The sequence below is a fragment of the Rhinolophus sinicus genome, linkage group LG02 (genome assembly GCF_036562045.2).
Source record: "Rhinolophus sinicus isolate RSC01 linkage group LG02, ASM3656204v1, whole genome shotgun sequence".
Lineage (NCBI taxonomy): Eukaryota > Metazoa > Chordata > Mammalia > Chiroptera > Rhinolophidae > Rhinolophus > Rhinolophus sinicus.
In genome coordinates this window covers 185,916,870-185,934,839 of record NC_133752.1, presented here as the reverse complement: position 1 = coordinate 185,934,839, position 17,970 = coordinate 185,916,870, and the positions used below count along the sequence as shown (strand labels likewise).

General features: G+C 37.6%; 2 protein-coding genes across 7 annotated transcripts in view; one reads left to right on the top strand and one right to left on the bottom strand.

Annotated features, from left to right (window-relative positions):
• The window catches only part of APPL2 (adaptor protein, phosphotyrosine interacting with PH domain and leucine zipper 2), a 41,749-nt gene extending 30,860 nt beyond the window's left edge, over positions 1-10,889 (top strand). Inside the window, exons 15-21 of the mRNA XM_019728461.2 lie at positions 1,334-1,492; positions 1,627-1,679; positions 3,255-3,429; positions 7,267-7,303; positions 7,517-7,657; positions 8,454-8,501; positions 9,770-10,889. Coding sequence (XP_019584020.2) covers positions 1,334-1,492; positions 1,627-1,679; positions 3,255-3,429; positions 7,267-7,303; positions 7,517-7,657; positions 8,454-8,501; positions 9,770-9,904 — 748 coding nt within the window. The 3' untranslated portion in view covers positions 9,905-10,889. The remainder of the gene's footprint in view (positions 1-1,333; positions 1,493-1,626; positions 1,680-3,254; positions 3,430-7,266; positions 7,304-7,516; positions 7,658-8,453; positions 8,502-9,769) is intronic.
• Positions 975-17,970, bottom strand: part of WASHC4 (WASH complex subunit 4) — a 66,588-nt gene continuing 49,592 nt past the window's right edge. Inside the window, exons 33-34 of one of the 6 annotated variants that reach the window (XM_019728457.2) lie at positions 16,304-16,379; positions 1,229-1,340 (exon numbers count right to left, since the gene is read on the bottom strand). In XM_019728457.2, coding sequence (XP_019584016.2) covers positions 16,312-16,379 — 68 coding nt within the window. In that variant the 3' untranslated portion in view covers positions 1,229-1,340; positions 16,304-16,311. Of the gene's footprint in view, positions 1,341-2,085; positions 3,506-14,114; positions 16,380-17,970 lie in introns of those variants that run through there. The other 5 variants (XM_019728458.2, XM_019728456.2, XM_019728454.2 and 2 more) reach the window with 5 other exon arrangements.

Below are 17,970 nucleotides of genomic sequence, written 5' to 3'. Positions count from 1 at the left end.
ACGCTGCTGCAGCCCCAGCACTGGGGACTTGGCACTGAGCGCCCTGCCTATTGGGAGTTCCCCTCGTATTTCTGTTTATCAACAAAGTTATGGAACCAAAACACACATTTTTTTTTTTTAAAGAAAAAATCATCTTTTATGTGCCCATGTTACTACCCAGGCCTTATCTGCACGTGTATTGATATTTTCATGTGCATTTATTTTGAGTTTTCACGTATGTATTTTTCATGTTTACATTTTCATTGTTCCTTTCAATTACTCCATGCTATTCATTATTAGCTTTTGAATATTTAGGTTGTCTCCCCTTCCATTGTTTGCTGCTATTATTTATAGTGAGCATTTTTGTGCATATAGCTTTCCTCTCGTTTTGAATATTACCTTAGAATTTGTTCCAGGAATCCCACCTTTTTGTCCTAATGGGAGTTTCCATTTGGTTAAATAAGACAGTTGTACTACTTGCGATGCTAATGAAAGCATGGCATCAAAGGGTAAACTACAATTGTGATTCTATTTGATACCCATCTTTTAGTGGCCTGGCAGAAAGAGTCGTTAGAAAGTTCCGAGTGGTCACTCACTCCCCAGGGCCTCAGTGCTGTGCAGTGTGGAGCCGGTGTTCGCACAGGGAGGCCAGAAAACAGGTCTGAGACCGACTATGACAGAATTAGGTGCCCTGCCTAGGCGTCATGGGCAGAGCTGAAGGCTTTACGGGGTGGCACCATGAGAACCACGGAGCTCAGGAGGTACAAGACCCCCGTGACTTACTGAGTGTAGAGGAGGGAGAGGGTCAGCCTGGCTCCGAAGGTCTAGTGGGCGCATACAAATTTGAGCTGGTGTTTGAAGGATGGGGGTGGGGGGTGGGCAAGCAGCGGAACTGGGATGGAGATGGAAAGGAGGAAAAGTATAGTGTGTGTTGGGTGTAGGTCTCGTGAGGGGTGCATTAGGGGAGCACAGGAGGAGGGGCTCTCGGGAGAAGTGGGAGCCAGCTTGTGGTTGCATGCTAGGCCACGATGTGTTCTTCTTCCAGCTAATGTTTTTTACTGCCTACTGTGTATCAAGTAGTACACAGCTCCATGCCCTCAAAACCCTGCATCACAGGGAGAAAGACAAACAAAATCAGTTAATGTAACGGGCAGTACAACCATGCAGAATGCTGTGCAGGAGAGCTCGCAGTCGGTGGTGGGCTTTTAACCAAGGAACGAATGGCGTTTTACGGAGTTCTGTTTGGAGAGTTGAAGGCCTGATGGGACTCTCCGTCTCCATCAGCATTTGGCGTGTATTCGTTCGTTTGTAAAGGCATAAAAGGGATTTGACTTTTTTCCCTCCTGTTTTCCAGCCAGAGCCTGAAAAATTCAGAGATGGAAAATGACAAGATTGTTCCCACAGCAACAGTCAGTATACCTGAAGCCGAAGAGCTGATTGCACCTGGAACACCAATTCAATTTGATATTGTACTTCCGGCTACCGAATTCCTTGATCAGAACAGAGGGAGCAGGTATGCGCTAAGGGAGGTGCTGTCTGGGAGAAATGGAAATAAACTTTGGACTGTCGCCATTCTGACTTAAGAGTTCAAGTGTTAAGTGTCCTTTTAGCTGAAGCTGCTATTTAGCTGATTGGTTATTTTCCTAGGCGTATCAACCCTTTCGGGGAGACTGAGGATGACACATTTCCGGAAGCAGAAGGTAAGTGGTAAGCTTGGTGTGCTTCCTCTTTCCCAGGCACAAAATGACCAGGGCCATTGGAGTAAGATGTGATATCATGTTCTAGAGAGCTGACTTGAAATATAAATTGAAATTATGACCCACAGACATGTTCTCTGTGAAAACTCATTAGGACGTGCAGTCAGAGCAGCTCTTGGATAAAAACCGAGAGGCAGCTGACAGATTTTCTACAACTATTGCACCATAGCCACATTTATACCCTTTTCGTAGCTCCTGCATAGAAGGTTCCCAAATCTAAATCTGGTATCACATTATTACAAAACAAATTCAAAGAGGATAAAATGACCACCTTAAAATGCAGTTTGGGTGAGTCATAAATGTGCTATGTCATTTTAGAAAACCAAAAGCACAATAACTCATTCTCGAATTTGAAGATGACATGAATGGTATTTAATTTGTTCAAATTCATGTTTGTTGTTTTACATTCTTATAATGTACGTCAGAACATACTCAATAGAGCTGACCATCATCTAGTACTCCACATAGCAGAACTTGAGTTCCCAGGCAAGGCAAGTTAGTAGCTAAGAGTGCTAGCAAGACCTCATTTTAACATAATTTCATGACTGGAGCCTGAGAATATCATGAGAATGAAATGCCACTTACTTAAAAGTAGGACTTGAGAATTGGCACTCCTTACAGATTTAGGAAGAAAAAAAAAATGTTGCCTGAAATCTGTCCACTTGCTTCTAGCTGACTTTTCACATAGTCCAGTTTGTGAAGTCTATATAAAAACTTTCAAACTTTTAAAAACTCTTCATATGGGAGTAGCCATTTATAACACATCAGTTATATTTTCCTAATTTTTAACTCTATTTTTAGGGGTAAGGATGCTAAAGGGAGGACAAGTGAGCAAAAACCTTTCTTAGTTTAAAATGTGGATGAATGAATTTTTCTTACAGAAAAAAAAGGCCTTTTAAACCTTCACGGTCTTCTAGTTATGGTTGACGTTACTCATTTTTGTCAAGTTATTTGCCATTATCCAGAAGCCAATACTGGAAGTTTAGTAGAATCAAATAAGCGAACTATTTTAGTTTGAGATCTCCATCAGTTTACGGATTATCATCACTGCCCTTCAATAATAAATGAATAAGACCGAACATCAGGTCTTATTTTCTTCAACTAAGTTTTCTTCTGTAAGAAGACTTAATCAGTGGGCCAAAGTAAGGAATTTTCTGTTGTCTAGTGGAAAAAGTTATTTTCAGAGAAAAGGTGTGATGCATGTACGACCACCTACATGCAGTCACCTAGTTTCAGAGCTAGAAGGATGTTTACCTGGTACCTCGTCTTATAGATGAAAAGAGGAGCTTTTCAAGTCTAAGGAAAGTGTTCCAAATAGACAAAATGAATAGGTGATTCGGAGCTTTGGTAATTAGGGTTTGTAAAAGCAGAGTACTGAAAATGTGGGTAGAAAGCCCTCCAGACAGCACACCAACACTGAGGTCTCCTAGCTGTTCTCAGACCAGCACGGCTGGCACTGGCTGCAGATCAGCAGGCAGGAAGTGAACATGACCCTGAGCAGAAAATGCTGTCTTGCAGATTCTCTTTTGCAACAGATGTTTATAGTTCGGTTTTTGGGATCAATGGCAGTTAAAACAGACAACACGACCGAAGTGATTTATGAAGCGATGAGACAAGTTTTGGCAGCCCGGGCTATTCACAACATCTTCCGTATGACAGAATCCCATCTGATGGTCACCAGTCAAACTCTGAGGTACACTGTTGCATTGTTGCATGTTCAGACTTTCTTACAGCTTCATCTCATCCCCTTCCAAGGCACATTTACGCATCTAGAATGTTCACACTAGGATGACTGGGTTAAGTGAAGATGCTACTTTAGTTTCTGCCATGTTCCTTTTTACATTGCATTTTGTAAGATGTGTCGGAATGAACATGCTCCCCTAAAGACAAGAACTGATATCTTTAGAAATTCAGTGGTGAATGAGCCCTGTTCATAAGGTTGTCATCACTCGAAAGTTACTTTCTCTATCTCAGAGCTTGAAAATGGAAGTTTATTTTGTTTTTCATTTCTGAGAGTACTGTTTATAAAAATTAACAATGAAAACAGGACATGAACCTGCCTGAGATAACTAGACTACCATAAGGAAAATGTGGTATTTGTTGGGCTGAAAGTAAAGAAGCCAAGCAATGCAGACTACATGATTTCAGGGTTCAGGTAATAAGATGTACATGAATGATGGCAAATAGCTGTCAGGCCATGGTCAGCATGGGTTTCATTAAGAGCTGCGGTATCTGAGGTGCCATGTAGCACTTGAAACATAACTAGTCTATAGTGAGATATACGGTAGGTGTAAAATACATACTGAATTCCTGAGATCTCATTCCATCCCCACATGAAGAATACAGAATATCTCATCAGTAATTTTTATATTAACATGTCTAGCTGGTAATATTTTAGACATATTAAAATGAGTACATTAATTTCACCTGTTTCATTTTTTAATGTGGCTGTTTGAAAAATTGTGTAAGAGGGTTACATTATATTTCTCTGGGACAGCAGCATTGTGTTAGAGCCGGAATGTCTAGGTTTACTCCTGGCTTTGCCATTTATTAGTTGTGTGACTATGGGCAAGTTATTTAACTTCTGTGCCTTGGTTTCTCAGCTGTAAAATCAAAATAACTGTCTCCACACCCCACAGTGTTGTCATGAGGAATGAATGACTTAATACATGTAAAACATTTACAACCGTAACTGGCACATAGGAAGTGCTCAATAAATGTTAGCTTCAAAAGTTAACTAGGACTTTGGCAAAAATCAGATGATCATTTCTTCCATGCCTTAAAATAAGTCCTTTTCATTTCTTCTAAACCATATACTAAGAATTAAGTTCTTATGAATAAGACCTTACATTTATTTAGTTTTTCTCAAGTATGTCCTGGACCTCCTGTAGGCATTGGCTCATTCTCACTATGTCCACCAAAAACATCAGAGTAAATATATGTAAAAGCGCACTGTGCAAAACTAGTACATAAAAGAACACTGTCGAAATAAGTGCAAAAACAACCCACAGGATGGGATTAAATATTTGCAAATCATTTATCTAATAAAGGTCTAATATCCAGAATATATAAAGAAATCTTACAAATCAACAGGAAGACAAAAAAAGCAAATTAAAAAGTGGAAGAAGGACTTAAGCAGACGTTTCTCCAAAGATGTACAGTGGTAGCTCGGTTTTCTAACGTAATCTGTTCCAGAAGATCGTTAGCGTTCTGAAACATTCAAAAACCGAGGCACGGTTTCCCCATAGAAAGTAATGCAAAATGGATTAATCCGTTCCAGACCTTCTCTAAAACTGCAAATTTAGCATGAATTTTACTATCTAATGATACCACAGATCCATAAAATTTACAGCGTTCATAAACCGAAATGTTCATCAATGGAGATGTTCGAAAACCGAGGTACTGCTGTACAAATGACCGACAAGCACATGAAAAGATGCTTACTAGTCATTAGGGAAATGCAGATCAAACCCACAGTGGGACACCATTCACACCACTAGGATGAATAAATGTTAGCAAGGATGTGAAAAACTTGGAACACACTGCTGGTGGGAACAGAAAATGGTTGAGTCACTATGGGAAACAGTGTGGCAGTTCCTAAGTTAAACACAGAATTCCATTCCTGGGAGGATACCCAAAAGAACTGAAAACAAGTGTTGAAACAAAAACTTATACACGAATGTTCATAGAGTATTCACCATAGCCAAAAGGGGGAAACAACCCACATGTCCATCAACAAATGGCTAGATAAGCGAATGTGGTGTATACATACAGTGGAATGTTACTCAGCCTTAGAAAGGAATGAAGTACTGGGACATGCTGCGTGGATAAACCTTGAAAACACTAAGTGAAAGAAGCCAGACAGAAAAAGTCACGTTTTGTATGATCACTTATATGAACATACAGAATAGGCAAATCTATACAAAGAAGCTGAGAGGAATGGGGTAGTGACTGCTTAAGGGGTAGAATTTCCTTCCAAAGTGATGAAGGCGTTCTGGAACCTAGATGGTGGCAGTGTTTTACAACGTTGTAAATGCACTTTCATAATGGTAAATTTTATACTAGGTGTACTTTACCATAATACACCCCTGTAGACAACTTCATATGTTTTGAGACTATTTAGAAGTCACACAGAAAATCAGATGCTAAGAGGTAAATCCAGGTTACCTGATTTAGACAGCAAACTTTTACGTTACAAAATATGATATGCATGTTTTAAGTTTTCATTTAAAAAAAAAATTTTACAAAATACCTAAGTAAAAAAAGTTGTTCCAACTTGAGGGAAATTGTTTACGCATATAACGTATATTTTAAAAATCATTCAATTCACACCCATTAATAGGGATATAAATAAAAATAACATTTAACTTTGTAGTTTTCTTAAAATTCCATACTCATTTTCTTTTGTGTTAACCACCTCTTTGAAGTAGGGGTTCTTACCCCCATTTTACACAGAAGCAGTTGGGAGAAGTCAGGGTGACTTGTACAAGATCATGATGTGAACAGCCAAGATAGAACTCAGTCAGAGCCCTCTGATTATAAATCCCATGCTTTCATAAGTATAACTGCAGGTTTTTCAAGTTGTAACCATTTTTTGGGAAACAGCTTTATGGATACATAATTTACATACATACAGTGCCCCCATTTAAAATCCTGTTTTTCGTATATTCAGTATTGTACAACAACCACCACAAACAGTTTTAGAACGTATTTATCGTCTCCCAAAGAAAACCCATACCCATTAGCGACCACTCCCCTTTCCCTGCAACCCACCCAGCCCTACATAGCCACTAACCACGAATCTTGTTGTCTCTGTAGATTTGCCTGTTCTGGACATTTCATAGAAATGGAATTGTAACCATTTTTTTTACAAAGAGAATAAAATTTTTGCTTTCACCTATAAAACTTACAGCAAATCAGTAATTAAATATATAAAACCATGTTAGAAAATAGAAATTTATATAAGGTAGTTTATTTTCCCAGATACATCAACCTGAGTAGATGATGCTTAAAATGATAAAGAACATACCCAGGATACTTTCTTAAACATCACTCCTCCTGTACCCAAACTCATAGCTTTGTTTAAATCTCTTCAATACTCTCCCACCCCTACCCCATTTTTTTGTTGTTGTTAAACTTAGAAGAATCAATTGGCCCAGCACTTCAAGGGAAACAGACAGTAGTCAGTGTTTGTTGAGAAGGAAGCTGTACAGTGTAGGATCCCTCCATATTATACAACAGAACTATTGAAAATGACACTGCTGCTGTTTTGGAAAAGCACAGTATTGTGAAATTCTCTATTTGCTAAAATCTTCCACTAAAGACACCCCGAGCTTTACCTACCCAGGCTCAGCAAAGGCAGAAACCATGGCATGTGCCCCCTGAGATGGTCATATGGAGTACCGCACCTCGCCCTCCACCAGGCTTTGTTTTTTCATATTGGGAGGGTACTTGTGAGACTTCGTTCTAAACTGCTGCAAACTCAAGTTTATCCAGCATTTGTAAGATAATGAATCTCTTACAATTTCAGGTTAATAGATCCTCAGACTCAAGTATCAAGGGCCAATGTAAGTATCCTCTTGCATGCTAATTTTAGTGATAACTCTTTCATTCACCTCTGTAACCATCCTGAACACAATGTAGGCAGTTTTATAAGTTTTATTTGCCAAATTAAATGACTGTCATAGTGTACCTTTTTTGTGACTTTTTCTGTAGAGAATGACTGTTTTTTTAATTCCAGTTTGTTGTGTGGTATTCAGTCTGTTTCTTATTTTTTCCAGTTTGAACTTACCAGTGTCACCCAGTTTGCTGCTCATCAAGAAAACAAAAGACTGGTTGGCTTTGTGGTCCGCATGCCTGAATCCACAGGCGGGGAGTCTCTGAGCACATATGTTTTTGAAAGCAACTCAGAAGGCGAAAAGGTCTTACTATTTTTTTTCAACTTAAGATTCTATGTCTCAATTCAAAGAAAGATATTTAAACGAGTTTTTTACACCACCTCTCTGGATATTTAGTTAACTATTCTGCAAGTCCCCGTTGAGGTGTTTAGGTAATAGCTCCTAGAAAGACCCCACTGAAAGAAAACTGACTGGAGTAAAATTTCCCCGTGGAAAATACGTATCAATCAAAATAGAGTGAATGGAGAAATTTAATGGTGAGATATAATTGTTTAGTAGAGATATCAGGAAATGTTAAAAGCAGTTCCCCTCAAATTTGTTCTTTTTATAAAAGGTTCAAGTTACAATGGAGAAAAGTCTACTCTTAGAGAACCAAAGAAGCAGACATTAAGAAAGTACATCTAAACTGTTGTTTAGTATGAAAATCTTTGTGACTGCATTTGCTACTTAGATTTAATTACTCAAAGTTAATCAAGCCTTCTTTCAGCAAGTATCTGTTTGCCCCTGCGTGTATGGACATGCAGTGGCTAAACATGGTCTGGAGAGAAAGGGAACAGGTATTGCGTTAAGAATCTTAAATGCTGGAATAACTTCAGTTTTCACTTAACTGTGGTATTTTTTGTCCACACAAATTGCCAAGAGACCAGGACAGGTAGATGTTCATGTTCAGAACCCCGTGTGCTGAGTCTGCTCCAGCCACGCCCTCTGTCCCCATGTTGACGTGAGCAGACAGTGACCTCTACTTCCATAATCACGTTTTTCTAAAATACTTTTATCCTTTTCTACCTTTGCCAAACACTGCTTTTCTTGTCTTTTGCAGATATGTTATGCTATTAATTTGGGGAAAGAAATCATTGAGGTTCAGAAGGTAAGGTGCACTTTAGTGCTGGTTTAACTACTCAGAAGATACCTATGCACATATTACTATTTCTCTCCAAAACAGAAACAATGCTCACTAGGCAGTGTGACCAAATTTGGGACTTCCTTTTAAGCATTCTAACCACCACATTTTTGATTAACTAGTTAGTTCCACGGTCACTGGTAACACAGGTGGAGTTCTTAATGAATGTCGCTGCTACAGCTCTCGCATTATCATTTTTTTGCTTGCTGTTGTTAGCTAGTTTCCTGTCTTTCAAATTAAGAACAACTTAAGCAAATTAAGTCCCAACTTAAGCATCTCCCATTTGCTCATAGGCCTTGGTCCTCAGAGTGGCCCAGGCCCAACAGCACTGACACGCATCACCTAGAAACTTACTAGGAAAACAGACTCAGATACGCCTGTCTTTCTTCCATTCACCCAACAAGTTTCTGAGAGCCAAGTGTGTATAAGAAAAACCCTGGAATTAGAGCAATGAGCCAGACAGATACAGTTCCTGCCCCAGGGGGCCTCTATAGAGTTCAGCGCTGTCCAGTAGAACTTTCTGCAATAATGGAAAACACGCAGATTGAAAGTGACTGGTGTGACTGAGGACGTGGATTTTTACATTTTATTTAAATAGTAACATGTAGCTAGTGGGTATCGCATTAGTGCGGTCCTGGTCTATGGGGGAGGGCAGGAGGACCAAGGACTGACATGAAATAACGAGAAGCACTACAAGTTAGTATTTTATGGTATAGACCAGGGGCTGGCAGACCTGCTCTGTAACCCTTTGGGCTTACTGTCTCTGTCTCAAAGACTAAACTCTGCTGTTGTAACACAAAAGCAGCCACAGATAGTATGTAAATGAATGGGCAAGGCTGTGTTCCAATGAAACATTTACCAAAACAAGTGGTGAGCCAAATGGCTATAGCTTGCAGAGTCTTGGTGTAGATTAAAAGAGAAAAGACAGCACTTCAAAGACACAGAAGACAAAGGTGTGTTGTGAAGGAAATTCCTGCCCGGACTCTTGCTGGGAAGGTGATTATGATTTGGCTATGCAAATGATATTTTGGCTGAGAGGAAAACCTAGGCCTGGATTCTGGAAGTAATGCAGTCGAGTTGTTTTCAGAGAAGCAAGGAGACCCTCCTGAAGGCACACATATACAAGTGACAAGTAATGAGACTACATTATAGAACATAATGAAAGCCAAGCCAAAGGGGTTTTAAGTGCATTTTAAGCGTTTTCTTTTCTCCTTCTTAAACTCCCTTAACTTCAGGATCCGGAAGCATTGGCTCAATTAATGCTGTCCATACCACTAACCAACGATGGAAAATATGTACTATTAAACGATCAACCAGACGGCAATGATGGACGTCCAAGTGAAAATAGAGGCGCAGAATCTGAAGCGTAACTCTTACGCCTTTTGGGGAAGAGCACCCAGGAAGGAAAGCTACCTCCTTAAGGGTTTTCGACTTCTCTGATACACAGGCACTCGCCCTGGTTTCAGAATGCTGACGGTCGCTTATGGAATGCACTCTCGATGCCTTGGTACTGAGACTTGGGAGGGAAACAGAAATGGTTGACAACATTCCTACCCATCTACAAATGTTATTTTAGGTGCTTTGTGGTAAGTCCTTTTCTTAGATTGTTATTGTTCAGCGCTCAGAATGAAAGTCTTGAGAAAATGCATTGTTCACTTTATTTGAATGTCATCTCTTCAGTTTCCAGTATCCTTTTTTAAAAATGGCAAAAGCCTAGATTTATAATTTGATAAACACTAAATATTTCCTATTAATATAATCTATTTTTGTATTTTACTTAATAAGCTTTAAGTGCCTGTCATTCTGAAAATTGTATTTATAATCAAGCTTGTCTCATAATTGGACTTAATGGCATTAATTTGTGCAGTTAGGTGACAAGCCTTGCTTTGAGGCCCGAGCACTAGCAGAAATGCAGGTCTAGTTTTGATAAGTCTTGTTCCAGACATGCAATAAAGACTAGCAGATGAGTACCACAAAAGATGTGTAATGAACCAGCATTCAGAAGTTTACAGCTCTTAGATACTGTTTTAGTGGAGGACCATTGTGGACAGGGTACAGCTCTACCAGGTCCTGTTTGTTCTGAGCCAGACCCTCCTCAAGGAAGGGACCAGTTAATTTTAAAAGTCACTTGAAGCACAGCTGGTCGTGGGGCTTGGTATGAAGATCCTATTTCTACCCTGACACATCCAGTTCCTGGTATTGCAGGCCACTCCCACCATCCCTTTCTACCCCTGAAATAAGTATAATGAATGAGTACAGTGTGTCTAATTATAACCAAGTTCAACAGAATATCATTGTCTTTGTAATGAATTAACCTAGCAGTAAATGCTAGCAAATAAAATCTATCATTCTGTTTCTTTTGCTTTTTGTGGTTATTTTCTAGAACATCACTGGAAGAAAACTAAAATTGGTTGTGTAGCTTCAACAGTTAATTTCCAAAAACACGAGGGCATCATGAAATCACAGTAGAGGGATGACTATCAAAAAGTACCTGTGTTCAGCATGAGAATAACAATGTGGTTTCAATGACAAGTTTTTAAAATGGTGGTTAATAAAACTTTTGCAAATCCAAATTAGGTTAATGTTACATAGGGCCCATCTGAGGAATCCACTTCTAGAATGTATACACCGTCAGAGACATAGTGAGCTGGTCTAAGCCAATATGAAATTATACACCATAAAATTATTAGTTAAATGTTAACTAATGCCTTACAAATCTGTATATCATAATTAGATCAGGAAGTTCTCTGACAGGCTACCAAAGCCATAATTCCTTAAATTCCTTTTTCTTGCTTAGGACTACTCAAGGTGGGAGGGGAAGAATCTCAAGTCATGAACAATATCTGGCTCCAGAGTCTATGCTTCTAACCACTATGTGATAGATATACAATATATATACTCATACGCACACATATAAACATATATACCACAAAGAGAAAACCAGAAACAGCATCAAAAAGAATAAAATATCTAGGAATAAATTTAACCCAGGATGCGAAAGACCTGTATATTGAAAACTGTAAGAAATTAATGAAAGAAATTCAAGATGCAAATAAATGGAAAGATAGACCGTCCTCATGGATTGGAAGAATTAACATTGTTAAAATGTCCATACTACCGAAAGCAATATGCATATTCAATGCACTCCCTGTCAATTCCAATGGCATTTTTCACAGAAATAATACAAAATCCTAAAATTTGTATAGAACTATAATAACCCCGAATAGCTAAAGCAATCTAGAGAAAGAAGAACAAAGCTGGCGGCATCACCTTCCTTTATTTCAAACTATATTATAAAGCTATAGCATTAAAACAGTATGTTATTGGCATAAAAACAGACAGATCAATGGGACAGAATAGATAAACCCACACATATATGGTCCCTTTACAACAAAGGAGCCAATAACATACAATGGGAAAAAGATAGTCTCTTTAATAAATGGTCTCGGGAAAACTGGACCACTATGTTACACCATATACAAAAGTAACTCAAAATGGATTCAAGACTTGAACATAAGACCTGAAACAATAAAACTAGAAGCAAACATAAGCTGTAAGCTCCTTGACGTCAGCTTGGTGATGATTTTTTTAAGTCTGACACCAAAAGCAAAAGCAAAAATTAACAAATAAGACTACAGCAAACTAAAAAGGTTCTGCACAGCGAAGGAAACCATCAACAAAATGAAAAGGCAACCTACTGAATAGGAGAAAATATTTACAAATCATATCTGATTAAGGGGCTAATACCCTAAATATATAAAGAACTCGTGTAACTCAACAAAACACCTGATTTAAAAATGGGCAACAGGTACATGAAAAGATGCTCCACATCATTAATCATCAGGGAAATGCAAATCAAAATCACACCTGTTGGAATGGTTATCATCAAAAAGACAAAAAATAGCAAGTGTTGGCAAGAATGGAGAAAAGGGAACCCTTGTGCACTGTTGGTGTGTAAATTGGTACAGCCACTGTGGAAAACAGTATGAAGGCTCCTCAAAAAATGAAAAACAGAATTACCTGATGACCCAGCAATCCCACTTCTGGGCATGGGTATTTACCTGAAAACAAAACAGTAACTTGAAAAGATACCTGCACCCCCATGTTCACTGCAGCATTGTTTACAATACCCAAGATGTGGAAACAACCTAAGTGCCCAATGACGGATGAATGGGTAGAGAAATCTGTGGTGTATCTATATAAAGGAGTAGTCTTCAGCCATAGAATACAATGAAATCTTGCCATTTGCAACAACAGGGATGGACCTCGAGGGCATTATGCTAGGTGAAATGAGTCCGAGAAAGGGAAATACTATGATTTATATGTAGAATCTAAAAAATAAATAAAATAAAAACCAAGCTCATAGATAACACAGAACAGATTGGTGGTTGCCAGGGGTGCAGGGTGGGAGTAATGGGTGAACTATTTTTTAGTTTAAACTAAATTTTTAAAAATTTGATATAGATAGGTTCTTCTGGGTGTAAATGTATTAGTTTCCCCCCCTCGCTTTAATGATGAGAGCATTACTGAAGAATGTTTTACTACACACAGACCTTATATACATTACAGAATGTATAGTCCTTAAAGAGGATCCTAGAATTATGACATCCGATCTATACTGATTAGAAGATAAATTTCGTCTCCTTTCCTGAGCATGTCTCCACTAATGGGAACAACTGGAGCTATCAAGTAAACTAGGTTGTAAAGAAGAGCCAAACTATTAAAATAGAAGAAAATATCCACAAATGTGCCCATCTAGACATTTTATATACTACTCGTATATGTAAGAGCTTTTTGTGTAAACTGAACTCTTTGCCACCACCATCTCTGAGTTCACTGCATACCCCATGACTTCACTTAATCTCTACAGATTTCCACTTTTTCTGGACAACCTGTTAAAATTGTTCCTAACTTCTAAAAACCTTTGTTTAAAAAAATTGTAGCATTAAAACTTCTTTAAGAGGAATACCGTCAGTCTGAAACTTCTGCAATGTTAGCTGGAAAAGGAACTAAAATTATTAAAATTGGTTAAAGCCTACCTTTTAATATTTAGCCAACCCAGCATAAAAGAGCAGCATGAAGATGTATGTGATCGTATTATATCATCTTTCCCACAATCTTAAAAATTTACTACCTCAGAAAAGGAGCAGCATAGACTTTACCAAGAAACATTTCTCGTTATTTAAAAAAGGCTTGTGTCTTGTCTCAAGTGTAATATTGTTTCAGTTCAACTCATGTTTGTAAATGGCTCTACAGTTATTCTAACATTCAATACTGCCAACTCATGATCCCTTCCCATGATTAGGATTTAAACATTCACGTGGGTTTTTTACTTGAAAATAGCAAGCAATAGAAAGACTGAGAATGTACAAAGGAAAGAAAACGAAAGTTCTTCACTTGGGATACATGGAGAGGAACCAATACCAATTTTATACTTGAAAGTTTTTCCCTATGTGCATGCAAGTTTGTTTTTTTGGGTTTTTTTTAAACATCGAGTCCATATATTTCATTAAAGGGGACTCCAAAAACGTTAACTAGTGGTTTATGATACTCAATTCTGAACATAAAAATCCAGGGAAGTAAATTTTTGAAATAATATTTATTGATGTGTTATACATATTGTATTCTATTAGAATTGAGGAAGGGGGAAGCCCCACTCAAGTAACAAACTTGCCATCTCTTACAAAATTTAATTAGAATTGACAATGTTATGGTTAGTGCTTAATTCCTGAGAATTTGAACATTAAGTTTTCTGTGAATTTACAACAAAAGCTCATACTAATTTTAAATTACAGTATGTTTGAAAAAAATGAAAATGTTAACATTAATATGTTAGCCAGGAAAACCATCATCCAAATGTGTGTATTAACTTAGGTGTGAGTCACTCCAGCCCTGTTACTCTGCACTTCAGTAACATTGAAATATGCGTAATCCTTTCAGAGATTTTATTTCAAATGTGTGAACTTATTATACTTTATCCAGACTGCAGTGATATTATTTTGAACTAAAGGCAAAATAAGAACCTGTTACTTCTCGATTGTAGGTATCCATACAGTCAGCATGTGGACTCTATACAGTACTGATAAAATAAATGACGTGTGGGGATAATGAACAAAGACATCTGATTCTCTTCAAATTACAATTTCTATTCCTTTTAAAAGAGATGATTTTAGGGAAGTTAGAGAAGACAAACAGAAAAGCAATACTGTTGCTATGAAATGGTGACAAATTTGATACAATCCAATGCAAGATCATTAATATAAACATTTACAATGAAAATATAAATTAATTATGCAGCATGCTTTAGGGCCATTTCTACAGTTAGTATGAATTACAAATATTAAATGCCTTTAATCCATTCACTGTCCAGAATTGAGTTAAGTCATGTTTACATTAAAAAAAAAAAAAAAATGTCCTACCTATTCTGTTTCTTCTGACTTTTAACAGTGAAAGCGTTTATCTTGGGCTGGGAAAATGACCCTGACCGTAACCAATGAATACAGGGCATTGTACACCTGTTCCAAAAGCTGGAAATCAAACAACAATGTCAGAATTAACTCGCAGTATTTACCCAAAGAAATGCTTAATAGGCAAGTGCAATGGAAAATCAAGTACTCCCCAAAATGATGTTGGCATTACATGTACAGTTTTAAACTTTCTTGTTTTCATTGGAAATGTATCATTGTATTGTATTAAAAGATTATAGGCCATGATTAACCATTTAACTATTATCTGACATAATCTTTACAAAAATAAAGCTAGTAGCTTGCTGGGGACTAAATTTACTAAAAATCTTTCTATATTTTTTAAAGCAGTAAATGATTTAATTTATTAGAACTTTATTGTCACAGTGGTAGTTTTTTAAAAGCCTGCACAGTGCTTAATCTGAGGTCTTAGATTATACTTGGTTTAAAGAAAAAGTGCCCAAACCATCACCAAGATTTCAATTCAAACTATGGAGAAGAAACCTGAGTTTGGATGTAGAAATAGGAATTCATTGTTTTTCTCTGGTATCATACATAGTGCCTTCAACCAAAAGTGAAGCTTCAAGTAGACTCTATGGCTTTATCTGAATTTTCTTTCATCTTGCGTATTAAGTAAATCTTAAATTTAAAGCTGTTGTTGGAGGTTAAATGTTCTAAAAGCAATGTAAACTAGTTATAAAATGTCTCACCGAGGACAGCAGCTCTTGTGAGTCACAAGAAGTTAACAATGAATCTGTCTGTATTGTATATAAAGGGTACATAACACACTGTGCCTCACCTCTAGTATCAAAACCATCTTCATATATTCCTTTTATAAGAATATTGGTATGCATGCTTCACAAATTTTAGGCTCAATTCCTTTTGTTTAAACACGTTATTTACTGGCTGTACATAGTGTATGCATTGAATTTCCAATGACTGGACAAATATGGATCAAAGACCTATGCAAATACAAATTATAAACATTCATGTAAATTACAAGAGATGTGAGGTGGCAGTTTAGGAATTTGGACTGGCCCGTCTATAACTTCACTTCAAATAACTGTTCTTAGCACATCTTCTAGCCTCAAGTCCAGGCAAACATCCAACTTTAAAATCTCATTCTCAACCTTTGAAAAGTAGAGCCTTTGGAAGAAGAATGGACTTACCTATAGAGCACTGCCTTAAAGATTTGCAACATCTAAGTACTTTCCAGAGATGTGTCCCCTCATTAGCTTACTAACATCCATTTCACTGGCAATAGCATTGACATAATTTTGAGGATCTCACAGGGGCACCACATACCATCAATATCATTTGACAACAGGATCTGCAGAAACAGTGCTGTCAGACAGGTCTCCATTGCTTGTTTTAGTCTCTTCTGGAAGCATAAGTGAAAATAACAATGGACATATTTATGGTCATTAAAAAAATGAATTAAATAAAAATTGAGAGGAGCTATATTGTTAAATTTCAAATTAAAATGTTGCAGCCACCAAATATTTCTCTAACATTGCAAATTATACCTAGATTACCTTAATTTTTAAAAAAAATCTAGGGGCGGCCGGATGGCTCAGTTGGTTGGAGCGTGAGCTCTCAACAAGGTTGCCGGTTCAATTCCCACATGGGATGATGGGCTGTGCCCCCTGCAACTAAAGACTGAAAACAGCAACTGGACTTGGAGCTGAGCTGCGCCCTCCACAACTAGATTGAAGGACAACGACTTGGAGCTGATGGGCCCTGGAGAAACACACTGTCCCCCAATATTCCCCAATAAAACAAAGTAAAAAATCTAGGGCTATTATTGCAAATGTAATGTTCTGACTGGTTATTAATGGGAGTGCAGATTTGTGAGACATCAGAATGGCATAGGGGCTGGGGTTCTACAATGCATGTTTGAAGGCATGCCCCCACAGCAGGGCAAGAAATCACCTTTACAGTGCTTCCTGTTACTGATAGAAATGTGGCTGCAAATTCACATATAGAATTGTCCATAATGCGTAACTTTCCATTTGTAAAGCAGCTTTTTATTATGACTGATAAAATGAACTCCTGGCTTTTTGTGCAAATGTCACATGCACATATTTCATTAACAGAGAAAAGCTCTCTGACTAATGAATCCAGCAATTCACATCTCTGAGCAACCTTTAGCTCAAGTCCTAAAACAGAAGAGCAGTCCAGGCATGCGGTAATATACATCAACCAGAACCCTAGAGAGTTTCTTAAGAACAAGTCCAAAGCAAGGTGTTCCACTGAGACTGAAAGGTTTATTTTGTGTTGATGCTTCAGGCCTTAAAGTAAATACCCAATCCACCTGCACAGTATTCCAGTCCCCTGGGTTGGAGACAAGACTCTGGCATCGTGAAATGCCTGAGCAGAACCTAGCCGATAACTGAGTTTCTTCGTAATTTACATTATACTGACTCACATTCTTCCAGATGGATTTGCTAAATATTATCTTAGCCTTGAAAATGAACCCAAACATAATACATATTTTCATTTAATAAATTGAGTATCTCCCAGGTTAACAGCCTGAAATGATTTTTCAAGCAGTCTAGATTCCAAAAATTCCTGCATATGCTACTTTCTAATAAGCAAGATTTAATTTATACAACATCAACAGTGAATAAAGTTGTTTCTATAAGTGGTCTATCCAATTGAATCACCTCTATTCAGTATAAAAGACATATTTTAAAATAGTACTGGGAACATTGGAAAGCCACATTCAAAGGAATGAAACTAGACTGCTATCTGTCACCATATATGAAAATTAAAATGGATCAAAGACCTAAACAATAAACTGCATAGAAGAAAACATAGGTACTAAACTTATGGACCTTGGGTTCAAAGAGGATTTTATGAATTTGACTCCCAAGGCAAAGGAAGTAAAAGCTAAAATAAACGAATGGGACTATATCAAACTAAAAAGCTTCTGCACAGCAAAAGAAACCATCAACAAAACAAAGAGGCAA